The 17739-nt window shown below is 36.6% G+C and overlaps 1 protein-coding gene across 9 annotated transcripts in view; it reads left to right on the top strand.

The window, feature by feature from the left end:
• FYTTD1 (forty-two-three domain containing 1) overlaps window positions 1–17739 on the top strand; it is a 48758-nt gene that overhangs the window by 14772 nt on the left and 16247 nt on the right. For all 9 annotated transcript variants that reach the window (XM_056793612.1, XM_007493846.3, XM_001373483.5 and 6 more), the window contains exon 3: window positions 11862–12007. In XM_056793612.1, coding sequence (XP_056649590.1) covers window positions 11862–12007 — 146 coding nt within the window. The remainder of the gene's footprint in view (window positions 1–11861; window positions 12008–17739) is intronic.

The raw sequence follows: 17739 nt of genomic DNA, 5'->3' as shown, positions 1-17739 counted from the left end.
TAAGGTTTAAACATTACCCATTAGTGCTCTCTTCCTCTTCGTTTTTGTTTTTACCCTTACCTTCTGTCTTGGAATCAATACTGTATATTGGTTCCAAGGCAGAAGAATGGTAAAGACTAGGCAATGGGGGTCAAGTGACTTGCCAAGGGTCACACTGCTGGGAAGTATCTGAGACCAGATTTGAACCTAGCACCTCCCAGTCTCGAGGCCTGGCTCTCAATACACTGAGCTACCCAGCTGCCCCCTGAAAATAGTTTTTGAGAGTTGCAAATATCATTTTTCTATATAGGAATATAAACAATTTGACCTTACTGAAGCCCTTAACCACCCCCCCTCCACCCCACCCCCGCCACCCCTTCTTGTTTACCTTTTCATGTTTTTCTTGAGTTTTGTATTTGGACATCAAATTTTCCATTTAGTTCTAGTCTTTTCTATTTTGTTAAATGCCCATACTTTCCCCTTTGAAGTATGTCCTTGGTTATAGGCCCAATTTTCTTGCCTTTCTGAATATCGTATTCCAAGCCTTGTGTTCCTTTAGCATGGTAATTGCCAGATCCTGTGTAATCTTGGCTGGGACTGCTTGATATCTTAATTGTCTCTTTTTGTTTTTTTTGTATTTTCACCTTGACTTGGAAGCTCTTGATTTTGGCAATTACATTTCTTGGAGTTGTTTTTTGAGGATTTAATATAGAGGGTGATCTGTGGACTCTTTCAGTGTCTATTTTGCCCTGTTGTTCAAGAATATCAGGGCAATTTTCTTGGATAATTTCTTGTAATTTGATATGAAGGTTTATGTTTTTTTCTAGGTTTAGAGGTAGACCAAGGATTCTCACATTGTCTCTCCCAGACCTGTTTTCCACTTCTGTTGTCTTCTCAATGAGATATTTCATGTTTCCTTCTATTATGTCATTCTTTTGACTTTGCTTTATTAATTCTTGCTATCTTGTGAGATCATTAGCTTCTTCTAGCCTAAGTCTAGTTGTTAAAGACTGGTTTTCAGCTATGATCTTTTGATTTTCCCTTTTGGTTTGGTCTAACTTGGCTTCCAGCAGGTCAATTCAGGTCTCCAATTTACTTATTGTTTAATGTGATTTCTGTGCCTCTTTTTTCCAAGTGAGAAATTCTGTCTTTTAAACTATTATTTTCCTTTTGAACTACTTGAATTTCTTTCTCATATTTTTCTTCCCATTGTTTCTCCATCTTTCTTACTTGATTTTTGAACTCCCAATTTGAGTTCATCGAGAACTTGTGGCCAATTTCCTTTTTTTTTTTTAAAGTTTGGATGTGTTTTCTTGTTTGTCACTCTACTGTTGCCTCTATAATCTGCTGTTTTTTACTATATAAATTATCCAGGGTCAGAGGGTTTTTATTATTTATTTATGGGGGGGTTAATTGTAGATTGTAGTTCTTTGGTTGTTGGTGGCCATTGCTCTGTTAGTTTTTTCTTCTCTTCCCTGCTAGATATCTAGCTAAAGAGCTGATTTTGCCCTGAGGCTATTTTTGAATCTCCTAGGTGTGGCCTCTGCTGTGGGCAGCCAGGCTCTGTGCTGTCTCCATTCCCATGCTCTGTGCTCTTTATCCTTGGGTTCCAAGTCTCGATGCCAAGGTTTTTCACTGTCCTCTGGTGTAAGACTCGTGCCCTCAGCCAGCTCCTGAAAATTTAGACATTGCCCCAGCCCTTGCTCAGTCTCTGGCCTAGTAGGTGGTATATAATTTATTTTTAAAGTGTATAATTGAACATGGCAAATAATTTATGCCCATTTGTCTTTCTAAACTTGCCCCTGCTTCCTAAATGTCTGTTTATTTCCTTATTTTTGAGTATTACTATCTTTCTCCCACCATTAGGGGAAAAATTATTCTTAATGTCCTTCCTTGTAACAAATAATAATGGATAAGGAATACAGATGTACATATTGGCTCTCAGAAAATACATGTTTCATTCTATACATCTTGCGTATTATCTCTTCATGAAATGATTGGGAAGTAATAATGTATTACAGGCTTCCAGTCATGGTTGCTCAATGGTTTTCTCATTCTTTTGAGTCTCTCAAAATTGTTTACCTTTACATACTATAGTTATTATATATTGTTTGGGGTTTTCTTGTTTTTATTCATTTGGCATCTGTTTATATATAACTTTTTCTAGGCTTCTCATGATCTCTCTTTTTCATTGTTTGTTGTGGAGTAATAATACACATTGCCATAATTTGTTTACTTATTATCTAGTAACTGGTCCCTTTGTTGGCAATAAAAAGAGTTACTCTCATTTTTGGGGGTATATTAGTGTTTCCCTTCCCCCCCTTTGATGTCTTTGAGGAATAATACTAATAGTAGAATAGCTCGGTCCAAGGGTATTCATAATTTAGTGATTTTTAAGGAGAATAGCTCCAAATTGTTTTACATAGTAGTTGGATCAATTTATAAGTCCACCAACAGTGCCATTAATACATCTCTCCTTCTTACAGTTATCCTGCTGCCAATCTTTTAAGTCATTCCTTTAATATACCATTTCTAGGAACCTCACCAATTATTTTACTAATATAGTTCTTAAAATGTGGAGACTTGAAATGGAAATGAAACTATCTGTGGCCTGATCAGTGATAGAGTAAAATAATATCAATGAACTTTAAAGTCTATATAATTCAATAAATATTAGGCATGTACCACATTCAGAATCCCCAAGGTTGGGCACTAGAGATACTATGATAGAAAAAAAAAATACTTTTCCAATCAGTAAGGATATGATATTCTCTTTGGGAGGTTATAACATGTACATCAGTAAGTATAATGAAAGGTAGGAAATTATCGGGGCAAAAGTATGTATAGGCCTTTAGAGCAGATACTATTTTTTCTTCTTGTTTTTTCCTCTTCCTAGTACAGAGTCTTTAAGCATAAGAGGCAATAATATATTACATTGAATGGTATGGTCCAGACATTATATACTAGAAAAATTTGTAGAGATAAAGCCAAGATAATCAGGGAAGGCTATTTGGAGGAGGCAGTCCTTGAGCTAAACCTTAGAATAATATGAGAGGATATCTTCTGCATGAAAGTATGGGAGATGAAATGTTGAGTTTGGCAAATAGCTAATAGTCTAGTTCGGTTGGAAAAAAGTGTATGACACTCCAGAATACACAATAATGGAAAATAAGACTGGAAGGACAATTTGGAGACAGTTTGTAAAGGGCCTTAAATACTAGGACAATATATTTGTATTTTGCTGTAGAAGAAGAGAAAGCCATTTAGAGAGTTTGGAATTGGAGCAGTGTTACATGTAGTCAGACCTGTGCTTTAGGAAATCATTTTCACAGAAGGAAGAAGGTTGAGTTGGATAAGGGAGGTATTGGAGACAAGTAGACAGATTTGAAGGTGATTATAGACATGTCGGTGAGAGGTAATGAGAATGTGAACCAAGGGTGGGGTCAGTGTGAGAAGAGGAAGAAATAGAGATGAAATCCATGGGTCTTGGCATCTGATGAGATTTGAGATGTGAGGGAGAGCGGAGTTGAAGATGACTTAAGGTCTATGAACCTGGATGACTGGTAGAAGATTGATATTGGCATACACTATAGAAACTGGAGTGGAGGACTAGCTTCTGGAGGGGAAACATGAATTTAAAGTTGCTAATATAAATTCTTAACACATATTCAGAGCAGAGATTAGGACTTGATTTGTAGATTTAGGAGTAAACCATGTAGAAGTGGTTGGTTGTTGGTCCCATAGTGGAAGATGACATCATGAAGGGGGGAAAGTACAGAGTTTAGAAGAAAAGAGGGTCCAATATTGAATCTGAATCTAAACTTAAAACAGTATTAGATGATGAAGCAGTGGAGAAAAGTCTGTCAAGGTAAAACTAGTAGGAGAAGCAGGAGAGTAAAATGTTATGGAGGTTAAGGGGACTGCTGGATGAAGGAGATGTTCTACAGAATCCAAAACTATACAAAGGTAAAAGAAGCTATTTAAACACCATTGACACCCTTTGAGAGAGCAGTTTCAGTAGATTGGTTGGAACAAAAGATTGCAAGAGTTTGAGGCTTATTTGGGTGGATGATTAAGTGTAGATAATGAGGGAAGGCTCTTTATAATAGTTTTATCTGTGAAAGAAGAGAAAGGAACTGATAATCATTTGGTAGAGGATAGTTATCAGTTTCTGTTTGTTTGTTTTTTTAGGGTTGGAGGGCTTTCCTTCTATGTGACAAATTTCTAAAGGCCACCAGAGGAGGTATGGGATCAAGGGGAGGGACAGACAGATTAGCCTGCAGCAAGTAAGCAGGTCTATTAATCACAGGTTTATTGAGTTAGAGCCGTGATGGATTCCAGGGGTCATTAAGCCCCATTTTTTTACAGCAAAGGAAATAGAGAACAAGAGGTTAGGTGGTTTGCCCAAAATTACAGAGCTCCTCAGCAGGAGAGCCAAAAATCAGGTCCTATGACTTTCTATCCAGCCTGCTTTCTGCTTCCTCATACTCTAAAATTGAATCAATCACCCAGCACTTATTAAGGATCTGTTGTTGTGTGCCAGGCACTATGCTTTGACCTCATGAGAAAAATGGCCAAGAATGAAAGAATCCCTCCTTTCAAGAAACTTACATTCATTCAAGGAGAGGCAGGTGCACATAATTTAAATAAATGCAAAGTAGTGAGGAGGGACCCTGGCAATTTGGGAGATAGGAATAATTTTGTGGAGAAGGTGTTGCTTAAGTTACATTTTGAAGAAAGATGGGACAGTAGCATAGTGTATAGCCAGGCTTGGAGTCAATAGGATTCGGATTCAAACCTGGCCTCAGACACTTCCTAGCTATGTGATCCTGGGCAATTCATTTGTAATACCAATTACCTAGCCCTTACCCCTCTTCTGCCTTGGAACCAATACTTAGTATTGATTCTAAGACAGATGGTAAGGTTGTGGTTTTTTTTTTTTGCTTTTGCTTTTTAAAGAAAGAGATTGGGACTCTGAGGCTGTGACTTTGAGTTGAGATAATGTATTCCAGGTATGAAGGATAGCTGGTCCAAAATCAGGAAGGTCCAATCTGAGATGTTGTGTGGGAAGAACAGAGACAATTAGAGAATGTTCCAGGGAATCTAGGAAGAATAGTATATGTTGGGAATAGCAAACAATGTTGAAACCAGGATGAGCAGGACTTTAAAAACCAAAACAATCCATAGCCATCCATGAAGAGATTTATAATAGTATGCTGAGTTTATAGAACCAGATAAAGGAGGTGTGTATTTGACATGCTATCTTCCTTAACTTGTGTTTTTGCCTTTTTTTTAAATCCTTATTTTTTGTCTTAGTAACAACAGAAGGGCAAGGACTGGGCAAGATGAGATTAATCGGTTTGCCCAGGGTCACCCAGCTAGGACCTAAGGCCAGATTTGAATCCTACTCCTCCCAACTCAGGTTCTCCATCCACTGTGCCACCTAGCTGCCCCAGCTTATGGGTGGGTGGGGTTGTTTGTTTGTTTTTAATATTAAAATTCTTACCTTCTGTCTTGGAATTAGACCCTCCTATCTTTAGATCTGACTCCCTATACATTGAGCTACCATCTTGCAGCCTCTCCCAGCTTATGTTTTAAGAAAAAATCTTATTGATGCCTTTTTTAAAAATCAGTCATTTCTGGATGTATGCTGTCTCCCCTTTCAACAAAGAAAAACAGCTGTATAATGCAGTGAACAGAGTGCTGGACCTGGAGTCAGGAAAAACAATTCATATTTGGACTCAGACACTTAATAGCTATATGATACTTATGACTAAGTAACTTGACCACTGTCTGCTGCAATTTCACCTGTAAAATGGGAGTCATAACACCTTCCAGGTTTTAATGAGGATGAAATGGGATAATTTTGTAGTGTGCCAGGTCTGTAGTCATGAAGACATGAGTTCAAATGTGGCATCAGTCACAACTTAGCTGTGTGACCTTCGGCAAGTCAGTTAACCCCATTTGCTTAGCCTTTACCCTTCTGTCTTAGAGTTGTTACTAAGCCAAAAAGGATTTGAGGGTGGGGGAGGATGTTTGTTCCCTTCTCTCTAGTTAAAAACAACTGATTCTGTAACCATATTAAACTTCATGTGTAAAACTCCATGCCTGTAGTCACCAACTTCTTTAAGAAAAAAGAAGGGATTTTCTGGGCCCAAGGTTATGCAGGTTATGCAAGGTTATAGAGTTAAACAGGACTTGACTTTCTTTGGCTTCTTCCTACTTGCCATTGTTCATAATGTAGTAAATTGTCCCTTCACATTTATATGCTACAATTTGTTGAGCTATTTCTTAATTGATGGATATTTACTTTATACTTGCAGCACAAAAAAACCTTATGTCGGCTGAAGGCAATAGGAATTAGAGAAAATGAAACTTTCTTCCTCTTTAAATACTTGTGTTTTGAATAATTATAGTTTTTCACACCTCTTGTATTCTTTCCCTTCCCTTTTCTCTCAGTGCAATCCTCTTTTTCATCCCTTGATTTTTTTTGCATATCATATCATCTTAATAAACTTACGTCCAAACCATCTGTCTATGTATATTCCTAACTGTTCTATTACTGATTTTTCTTTCCAAGTAGGAATACATACAGTTTGACCTTACTGAGTTTCTTAAGTTTTCTCTTTCTTATTTACTTCTTTAGGCTTCTCTTGGGTCTTGTGTTTGGATGTCAGCTTTTCTATTTAGGTCTGGTCTTTTCATCAGGAATGTTTGGAAATCTTCTATTTTACTAAATGACCATTTGTTCCCCTGAAAAAGAATGGACTCAGTTTTGCTGAATAGTTGATTCTGGGTTGTAAACCTAGATCTTTCACTTTTCAGAACATCACATTCTGTGCCTTCTGTTCCTCTATTGTGGGGACTGCTAATTTCTATGTGATACTGACTATAGCTCCATGGTACTTAAATTTTGAATTCTTTCTGGCTACTTGCAGTATTTTCTCCTTGGGTTGGGGGTTTTTGAATATAGCTATTATGTTCCTGAGTGTTGTCATTCAGGAATTTCTTTCTGGAGGTCATCTGTGGATTCTTTTCATTTCTATTTCACTCTTATTTAAGAATATCAGGGCAGTTTTTTTTTTTTAATAATTTCTTGTATTATGATGGCAAGGCTTTTTTTTGTTTTGTTTTGTTTTTTGGACCATTGCTTTCAGGTAGTCAAATAGTTCTTAAATTGTCTCTCCTCAATCTATTTTCTAGATCAGTTGTTTTTTTTCTGTGCAATATTCCACATTTTCTTCTGTATTTTTTATTCTTTTGATTTTGTTTTATTGTTTCTTGATGTCTCATGAAGTTATTAACTTTTAGTGGCCCAATTTTAAGGAATGATTTTTCTTTCATGAGCTATTGAGCCTCCTTTTTCATTTGGCCCATTTCTTCTTACATTGCTTTTTCCCCCACCATTTTCCCTATATCTCTCTTAATTGATTTTTTGAAATCCTTTTTGAGCTCTTCCAGAATCTGAAACCAATTAATAATTCTAGTGTTTGCTCTGCTTTAACTGTCCCCTTCAGTGTCTGTGCCTTGCTTTTTGTCTCTATAAAAATTTTCTGTTAGGGTTTTTTATTTGTTTGTTTTTTGATGTTTGCTTATTTCCCCAGTCTTTTTCTTGACTTTAATTTTAAAGGTAGCCTCTGTTCTCAGGGAGGATAGCATATTCTCTTCAACTTCAGTGTTTCCTTGATGCTACCCGTAGCCTTATTTCTGGGTTTCTGCAAGTTTCAGTTCTTCCAAGGTGGTATGATAGGCCTGTGGGCTTGGAGCTCTAAGGGCCACTTCCCACTGCTGATTCAATCACCTCCTTAGACTGTTGATGGCTCAAAGTCTAGCTTTAGACTTGGGCAGAGGCTTTTGGTCTCCCTCTGGGCTTGATAAGGTCCCTCATACTACAGAACTGTCTTTGCCTGGAGCTCTGCCTTTAGTTTTGGTAAGAGCCAGCCAGGCTGGGGCTCCCGCAGACCAGCACTCTGGAAGGGCATTGTGCCACTGGAATTTGGGGGGATAGGGGCCAGCAAGTGTGGATGTATACTGATCCCAAGTGCTGCACAGACTGCCCCAAACTGAGATTCAGGTTCTCACTACAAGCCTGGGCTGAGGCCTTTGGGCCCATTGAGCATATACTTCCCCAGCCTGGAATTCCAGATCTCACTATAAGTTTGCTTGGAACTTTGGAATGTGTGTTGGGTAGCACTGCTGTTGGATTAGGCAGGGTCTCAGTGTTTGAATGTTGACTTGAGCCTAGGTTTAGAACCTGGAACAGTAGATTGGGGGAGTTTGCTTCTTATTTCTTGCTGTAGCCTCCTACAGGCTGTGTTCCCTTCTTACTTCAGTGTCCCAGATGCTCTCTGCCTACCTTTCAAGTTGTTCTCTGAATAAAAATTGCTTAGTTCTACTTCCTTGTTGGTTCTTTCATTCCTGTGTTTGTTTTGAGGTGTTATTTTAAGGTTAGTTGGTTTCCAGCTTCCTTGCTTCTACTTTGCTATCTTGACTCCACCTTAATTATTTTGAATAATTAAAAACTTCCGAAGAAAGTTTTATTAGAACTCAAATATTTTGAAAGATTGATGTATGAAGTAATAGTACTCAGTTTTTAGAAAATAGATTTAAAAAGGAAGTTAAGAGATATATGTAGAAAGTTTCATAACTGAACCATAAACTTATTAGAAACAACTTTATTTTTTAAGCACTAACTTAACTTTCTTTTTTTTTTGCATCAAAAATTTGTTTTAATTTAAAACCATACTTAAGTTTGACATCTTTAAGAGACCAGCTTTACATTAAATTTAAGATGTAAAAGCCCTCCAACTTCTTGTGAAGTGCTCCTGACAATACCTTATAATTATAGATCGTTTTAAAGTTAGGTAGCACTCATCAAGCATTATTTAATTTATTTTTGAAACATCCCGTGCAGTACTAACTTAACTTTCTAACTGAAATTTTATTAGTGACTTTTTGACAAGTCAAAAGAATAAATTTCTGATTCAGAAATTTGATCTCCTATTCTCTTTAGTATAACAGTGTTGTCACTATTCTGATGATAGTTCATGAAGCCTAGATAACTGGTCTCATACTGCTTACTTTTTTAATATCAAGTACAGCCAGCAAAATATGTGACTGTTTTATTTGTTGTATAACTGTGGGTATACCTTATGTAAGATGTGTATGCCTAAAAAGGTTCTATGTGAGTTGATTAAGCCTGAAGTGGGTTAGGGGCCAATTAATGGAAGAAATCTTTATTAAAGTTGTGGTTTGCCTACAGCATCTTTGTCACAATGTGAATAATTTCCCTTTTTGCCAAAAGTGCATTACTAAAGTTACTTATAAAAATAAGCATAGTTGGGACAGCTAGTGGCTCAATGGATTGAGAGCAGTCCTAGAGAAAGGAGGTCCTGGGTGCAAATGTAACATCAGATACTGCCTAAAACCCTGGACAAGTCACTTTACCTCCATTGCCTAGCCCTTACTGCTCTTCTGCCTTAGAACCAATGTATGGTATTGATTCTAAGATGGAAGGTAAAGATTTTAAACGGGGAAGCCAGCATAGTTTTCCTATTGTAATCACAACTTATAACTTTAAAGCCTTTTAAAATAGCAAGATCATAGTTTTTAAATAAAATGGGCATAAATATGATATATTTACTTCCCCCCCACCCCCCAATCCTTACCTTCTGTCTTAGTACCAATTCTAAGTAAGAAGGGCAAGGACTAGGTAATCGGGGTTAAGTGACTTGCCCAGGGTCTTGTCTGTGACCTCATATGAACCCAAATCCAGTCCTGGTGCTCTTTTCTGTTGTGCTACTTAGCTGCCCCTTGGGAATACTTAAATGAAACATTAATGTTTAAGAACCAGGAAAACAACATGTACAATATCTACAACAGTATAAATGGGAAGAACAAGAGCAGTGATGAGTATTCCATCCTGAATGTTGTGGAACTGTAGTGACCATTCCATTCTTGGTCCCAGATAAGGGAAAAAATGTCACACACAGCCTCTTTGTAGAGACATGGTGGAGGTGGAAGGTGACTGCATATGTGAAATCTGTAATGTGTTATTTGGTTGTGCCTAACTTTTCCTTTACTTTCTTTTTTTCCTCCTTAATTTGCTATAAAGGATGACTCATTGAGTTGAGGTAGGGAGTCATATAGATGATATAAAAATAAAGACATTAATAAAAATTTTCCATAATTGAATCACATGCTCTAATCAGATGGGGGGGAAGCTATGCATGACATTTTAATAAATTAAAAGTCCAGCAAAATAAAAATGCTTTTCTATTTTCCTATCTGATGAAAGCCACATTAAGTCATATCATCACTTAAATATTTATGAAATAAATTGCCAGATGAACATCATTTTGCTGGAAACTAAAATGGACCTCTTAGCATTTCTATAATTTATTTTCGACTTACAGTAAAACATCACATTTGGTGATGGAACATTTTAGTCCTTATTGTATTAGGTGAAGATATGAAAATGGTAGTTAAGATAAAGTTGTGAGGTAATGCTTGGCCCAGCCAAGTACAGGCAGAGGAAATTTGGGTTAGATAATAGTCTGGATGAAAATTATATACTACACACATTGAAAACACACTGCAAGTATCTTGGCAATTTTCAAGATTCAGTGCTTCAGTGATTCAGTGCAAGATTCAGGCTGACTTTTACAAAGTTTACTTATAGAAGACAACATCTTAGGTATTGTAGAAGCATATCTTTAAATTTGTTTATTTATGAATTATTTGTAGGTACTGTGTCCTTTTTTATCCATGCTCAACTCTTAGCTCAGTAGTTGGTATGTCTAAAAGGCTTAAATTGTTCATTTTATTTATGGAAAACACTTTGGAAATGTATGAACAGGAAAGTGGGCCTGTTTAGGTAGCTGGATATAGGGTAAAGTCCCTGAAAGGTCTTGGGGACCCTGGAGGGGTATCCTCACTATTGCTTATACTATGTATTATTTATCTGTGTCCTATACTGTAGACTAATTCTTTAAAGAATAGCTTGGCAATAACACATAGACAGATGAGTACAAGTAGGAAGAACAGGGCGTACTTTTGTTCTTTGGGATAAATTGAACCACAAAGAAAGTATGCCATGATGAAATTGCTAAGCACAGTGATAATGTGACACCTGAGTTTTGGTCAGGTCTGCTATGTCCTATTTAATTAAGTATATAGATTGTGAGGAGAGAGACTCGGCTGCCTAGCTCATTGCATATTTCATATTCACTTTGTGATAGATAGCATTACCTTGGTCATAATAAAGTTTGGGCAAGAAGATTAGGAAACTTGATGGAGCTGACAGGATAGAGAAACCTTGTAAATAAATTTCAGATGGGGGCACAGCTAGGTGGCTCAGTTGATTGAAAACCAGGCCTGGAGGCAGAAGGTTCAAATCTGTTCTCAGCTACTTCTCTGTGTAACCCTGGGCAAGTCATTTAACCCCCATTGCCTAGCCCTTTCCATTAGAAGAAGGTAAGTGAGGGAGGAAGGAAGGAAAGAAGAAAAGAAATTTCAGAGACATCTGTAGGTTGGCTTTAGTTTATATAAATCTGCTTTTTGAATACTATATCCTAATTTCCCTGAGACTGTGAAATGAAATAGTGGGTATCATTAAGGTCTTGCACAACTCCAACTTAATGAGAGAACTCCCTGAACTCAGAGCAGGGCGGTTATGAAATTCTTGTAATTTGAGATTGAAGGAAGATTCTTATTTGATGTTTGAATTTCTGAAGTCCCTTAGAAGAAGAAAAGGGGGAGGATATAACTTTAAATTAGCAATGGACCACTGTCAATGACTTTTTATATTGTAGGCCTTAGCAGCCTTCTGTATGTTTTTTTCCATTATAGCTCATTATCTTGCTCTCATTTCATCTCAATAGGTTTTGGTAAAAATGGTTTGGGCCGAAGAGGAAGAATGGGCCCTGGAAAAAGACGTTATGGCGTTATCACTGGCCTGGCAGCTCGGAAAGCAAATGGAGTTCGTAAAGGAATTAGTCCTATTAATCGACCACCTCTCAGTGAGAAGGTAGGATGAGGGCACTATCATGAAGGTACTATCACTTATCTTTCCCACCTACTCCCACTAACAATTTGGATTAGAATTTATGTAAGCAAGATGAATATCTCCAAGTGTTTCAAAAAAACTTAATTTATTAATGCATAACCTCAGGAGATAATTTTGTGAGTTATCATGGTCAAAACTTCCATTATCTGATAATTAGTCTTTTGATGAGGATTCATTTTAACTTGACTACACTCAGTCTTTAGGGGACTCTTCATTTATGGGACTGGCTTTTTTTTTTTCCTTAAGTTTTTTTCATCTTAGGAGAATCTGTTTTGACATGTTCCGATGGCATAGATTCAAGACCTCAGCAATGCATCTTTGCCTGAATGGGGCATTGTATCAAGGATTTAAATCCAGGATCAGTTATTGAAATAACACATTTTAGCTTTTTTGTTTTTTTCAGAACTGTTACATATATATATCTACATACATAATGAACACTAAACCAGAAACTATCTAGTAATCTTAACATTTTATTAATTTCAAACTTAATTTTTTTATATATTCTTTTCTCTTTAAGTATATATTTTAAAGTGATTATAAATGTTTTTTTAAAAAGATTATAGGAATGCTTAAAATAATTTAAAAGCACAATTTTTTTAAGCATAGTAAAAGTTAAAATTTACATTTAAATACTTCAGTGCTAATAACAAATGACATATATTTATCAAAGTAAGTACCTGAAGGATCCACAAGACAGTATTGCTTCCCTGAAAGCAATAAAATACATACTTAAAAAAAAAAACCTTAATTTTTGCAAAATTCCTTTGAACCCTCCTCACACTTAGTCTACTTTTATGCAGTTTTATTGTTGCATGCTAACTTGTTTCTCACTCATGAGTAACTGGGCAAATGACATACAATCCTGATTATATTTTAAAGATGTCAGTTTAAAACTATCAAAATGTCTATCTCTGTTAAGATAATCTTACTTTAAATTTTACTAAAGGTAAAGTTCCTACATTATTTATCTGATCCATCATAGGATTTAGAGCTAGAAGGGGGCTTTAAGCAAATTAATCACTATAGAGGTCAGAATTTATATTAACAGAATGTCTTAAGTTACATGAGTTTGAGGTTATTTAAAGTCATAGAATTAGAACAAGAAGGAAACAGGCCCCATCCATTTTTATTAACGTAGGTATATTCTGTGTTGTTTATCTTTGAATTTTTCTTTGATTTAAATGTGTTTTTCTAAGCCTTTGATATTTTACTTAACCTACTTGGTACATGTACATAACTTCTGTCATCTTAAGATTTTAAAATTGTATCATTTCTCTAAGTAAACATGCATTTTATTCCTATGAAAAAATAATTATCATTTACTGTTTGCAGTAGAAACAAAAACTTGAGGTTATTCAATCGAAACCTCTCGTTTTGAAGATAAAGACAGGTCTAAAAATAATTTAAAAATCTTTGCTAGGTACTGAGAAATATATAATAATCATTTTGCTTAGGGAATATAAAATAAATTAGTGAATTGCAGCATAATGTATAGTCTACTATTAAGGACTAAAAGTGATCATTGATGAAGGTCTATTCATGCTCTTGATCTTGTTGCCATCATTCATTACTGTTCAGGTCTCATGTTCAAGAATTCTTGTTAGTTTTTTTATTGTCATAATCTTTTATCATGCAGTTTTTTCATATATCTTATTACTGTTCTTCATTCTACCTGCTTAGTACTTTTCTAGGTGCTTACTTCTGTTCTAATAAGTGTTGTACCCTCCTGAATTTTCATCCTTTGTTTAATCTACTCTTAAATCTTTGGATCCCATGTCAAGTTATTAGTCACACTTTCCCTGGTATGTGACACATACCCCAATCATGGATTTTGAGAATAATCTATGTACTTATTTACATCATGCTGTCTGGATCCATTACAAACTTGTAATTTAACCTCAAGTGAGTCTTTAATGCAACAAGGCATTTCAACAACCTAATTGATTCACTCATCATAACAACTATTCTTCCTGGCTTTCTTTTCTCCAAGCCTTCCACAGCTTCCCTTCTCTATACCCTCTAAATTTATCATACTTATATAAATTAATACCATTCACTGCAAGCTCTTGCTTCTTCCCTTTTCTTTACTCTTTTTTCTTTTTCTCTTTTTTAAAAAAACTTACTTTCCATCTTAGAATTGATGCTATGTATTACTTCTAAGAAATAGGGGTGGTGGGTGATAAGGGCTAGGCAATGGGGGTTAAGTGATTTGCCCAGGGTTACAGAGTAGGAAGTTTCTGTGCTCAGATTTGAACTCAGGACCTCCTGTCTCTAAGCCTGGTTCTTTTCCATTGAGCCACTTAGCTGCTTCACCCTTTATTCCTTTTCATCTCACATTTCCTTAACAACCCTCACTGTCTTTCTGCTCTTTGCTCTTCCCTACTACACAAAAATATTCAAGTCTCCCATGTCCTTAAAAATTCTTTTCTAGATCCTTGTCTTTTTTTTTTAACTTTTATACTTGTAAATTTTGGAAATTTGTTTCAGGCTTAATTTTGGCTTCACAGAGAAAGGAGAAAAGAATATGGTCATGTCTGTTCACCTCTACTCCCTCAGACCACTATTTCATAATGTCAAAAAGCTGATCCCTTAAAGATCTAAATGTCTTTGACATAAGCCAGCAACCATCTCAGACATAACAGAGAAGAGAATGTTTGTCCTTAAGAGCCTTCCATCCTACTTCAAGATCTTCTGACAAAATCATTTTGGAGAGGATGGATCTCCCCACACTCCCTAAAAAGGAACCAAAAACACATGACATTCTTTCTCTCCTTGTCAGGTTAGGTTCACCCACTAGCTGTCTTCCTATATCTCCTCCCTTTCTTAGCTAAACTCCTGTATCTACAACCTTTCCTCTTACTCCTAAACCTTTTACTGTCTAGAGCTTCTGACCTCATTCAACTGAAACTGCTCACTCCAAAGTTATCAGCAAATCTTAAGTGCCAGATCTAAGTGCCTCTTCTCAATCTTTATCCTTCCTCATTTCTGTGTAGAATTTGACATTCTTGAACACTTTGTCCTAGATTTTGTCTCCTCTGTTTTCTCATTTTCATATCCATCTCAAGCCCTCAGTTTCCATTTCTGACCTTTTGTCTGTATCTTGATCATTAACTGGCTATCTCCCAAAGCTCTCTCCTGAGCTTCTCTTTTCTTTCTCTTTGGTGATCTTATCTGTTACCATGGTTTTAGTTATCTTTGTATAGACAAATTAGATCTCTAAACATCTAACCCTAGTTCCTTTTCTGAGCTCTAGTTCTACATCATGAATAGCTTATTTGACATTTTAAACTGAGTGTCCCATAGACATTTTGGAATCAATACACCCTTCCCCCTAAACCCATCACAATCTTCCCAGGTACTCAAGCTTACAACCTTCTGTCATTTTTTGTGTCTTAACTCTTGCTCTCCCTACATAGCCAAACAGTTGTCAAACTTTGTCATTCTATCCTCATAATCACATGTACATGTCTCCTTTCTACCACCTTACTTCAAGTTCTCCTCAGCTCACATGGGCTATTACAGCAGCCTTCTGATTGGTCTTCCTGCCTCAGTTCTTCCTTGCTCCATCTTGCACACAGCTACCAACCTGATTTTTCTAAAAGAGTTCTGACTATGTCACTTCTATTCCCCTCACTTGGTAAATTCCATTGGCTTTCTGTTAAATCTATGATTAAATATAAACTCTTCCCATTATCATTAAAAGCTTTTACAACATGACCTCTTGCTGTCTTATCAGTCTTCTTATCCCCATATAGTGTTCCATATTTCATTGCTGGGCCTTGTGTTGTTCCTCAGGTTTGAAGTGCTACCTCATGCAAGAATCTTTTTCTGGTTTCCTTGCTTTTTGCCTATTGCCTTCCCCTTGAAAGTTATTTCATAATTATTTCATATGTATCTTGAATATATTATTTTTATTTTTATTTTTTTAATTTTTATTTGGTCATTTCCAAACATTCATTGGAAACAAAGATCATTTTCTTTTCTTCCCTTCCCTCCCTCCCACCACCTCTCCCATAGCCAACGTGCAATTCCACTGAGTATCACATGTGTTCTTGATTCAAACCCATTTCTGTGTTGTTGGTATTTGCATTAGAGTATTCATTTAGAGTCTCTCCTCAGTCATATCCCCTGCACCCCTGTAGTCAAGCAGTTGCTTTTCCTCGGTGTTTTTACTCCCACAGTTTATCTTCTGCTTGTGGATAGTGTTTTTTAGATCCCTGCAGATTGTTCAGGGACACTGCATTGCCACTAATGGAAAAGTCCATTACCTTCAATTGTACCACAATGTATCAGTCTCTGTGTACAATGTTTTCCTGGTTCTGCTCCTCTCGCTCTGCATCACTTCCTGGAGGTTGTTCCATTCTCCATGGAATTCCTCCACTTTATTATTCCTTTTAGCACAATAGTATTCCATCACCAACCTATACCACAATTTGTTCAGCCATTCCCCAATTGATGGACATCCCCTCATTTTCCAGTTTTTGGCCACCACAAAGAGTGCAGCTATGAATATTCTTGTACAAGTCTTTTTCCTTATTATCTCTTTGGGGTACAAGCCCAGCAGTGCTATGGCTGGATCAAAGGGCAGACAGTCTTTTAGTGCCCTTTGGGCATAGTTCCAAATTGCCCTCCAGAATGGTTGGATCAATTCACAACTCCACCAGCAATGAATTAGTGTCCCCACTTTGCCACATCCCCTCCAGCATTCATTACTTTCCATAGCTGTTATGTTAGCCAATCTGCTAGGTGTGAGGTGGTACCTCAGAGTTGTTTTGATTTGCATTTCTCTGATTATAAGATATGTAGAACACTTTTTCATGTGCTTATTAATAGTTTTGATTTCTTTGGCTGAGAACTGCCTGTTCATGTCCCTTGCCCATTTATCAATTGGAGAATGACTTGATTTTTTGTATCTTGAATATATTATTGCATGTGCTGAATTCCATGTTACAATGCAAACTCCATGAGCTCCAGGACTATTTTCACTTTTTTAAAATTTACTGCTCTCAGCGCAGTGCCTAGCATATAGTATAGCTCTTAATAAATAGTTGGTAATTGTTTTTTTTTTAACCCTTACCTAAGGCACAATGGTACAGGCTATACAATTGGTGTTAAGGGATTTGTCCAGTGTCACCCACCCAGGAAGTGTCTGAGATCAGATTTGAACCCAAGACCTTCTGTCTTCAGACATGACTCTTTATCTACTGAGCCACCTAGCTGTCCGTTGGTCATTGAAGTGGGCTGTGATTTTTATAAATACCCAACCAAATAAGTTGGGTTTATATAGATAGAGAGGTAAGAGTTCACTAGTCAGAAAAGGCATGCATGAATATATTATATTAATAGGTGGATAAGAATGACTAGTCCTATTGGCATGTGCTGTGAAACAAGATTGAATAGCTAGCATAATCTCATTTTGCAGATAAGGAAACATCTGGAGAAATTAGGTTCATGGTCACAATTTAATAAGTAAGTAGAAAGGCTAGGCTTCAGATCCAGCTTAGTTGAGAAAACATTGTGGAAGGATTTGGAAGTGAGAAGGGAGTAAAAATTTGATTGGACAATCTATAGTGAAGCAGTTAAAATTTTTTAGTAGGGGTGACAATATGTGGAAGCATATTTTAAGGAAGGCTAGCCTGGCAGCAAAATAAAGACAGACTAGAATGATCATTATAAGGAGATACAGACAA

The sequence above is a fragment of the Monodelphis domestica genome, chromosome 4 (genome assembly GCF_027887165.1).
Source record: "Monodelphis domestica isolate mMonDom1 chromosome 4, mMonDom1.pri, whole genome shotgun sequence".
NCBI lineage: Eukaryota > Metazoa > Chordata > Mammalia > Didelphimorphia > Didelphidae > Monodelphis > Monodelphis domestica.
The sequence above is the reverse complement of the archived record's forward strand: the minus strand, read 5'-3'. Positions and strand labels throughout refer to the sequence as shown.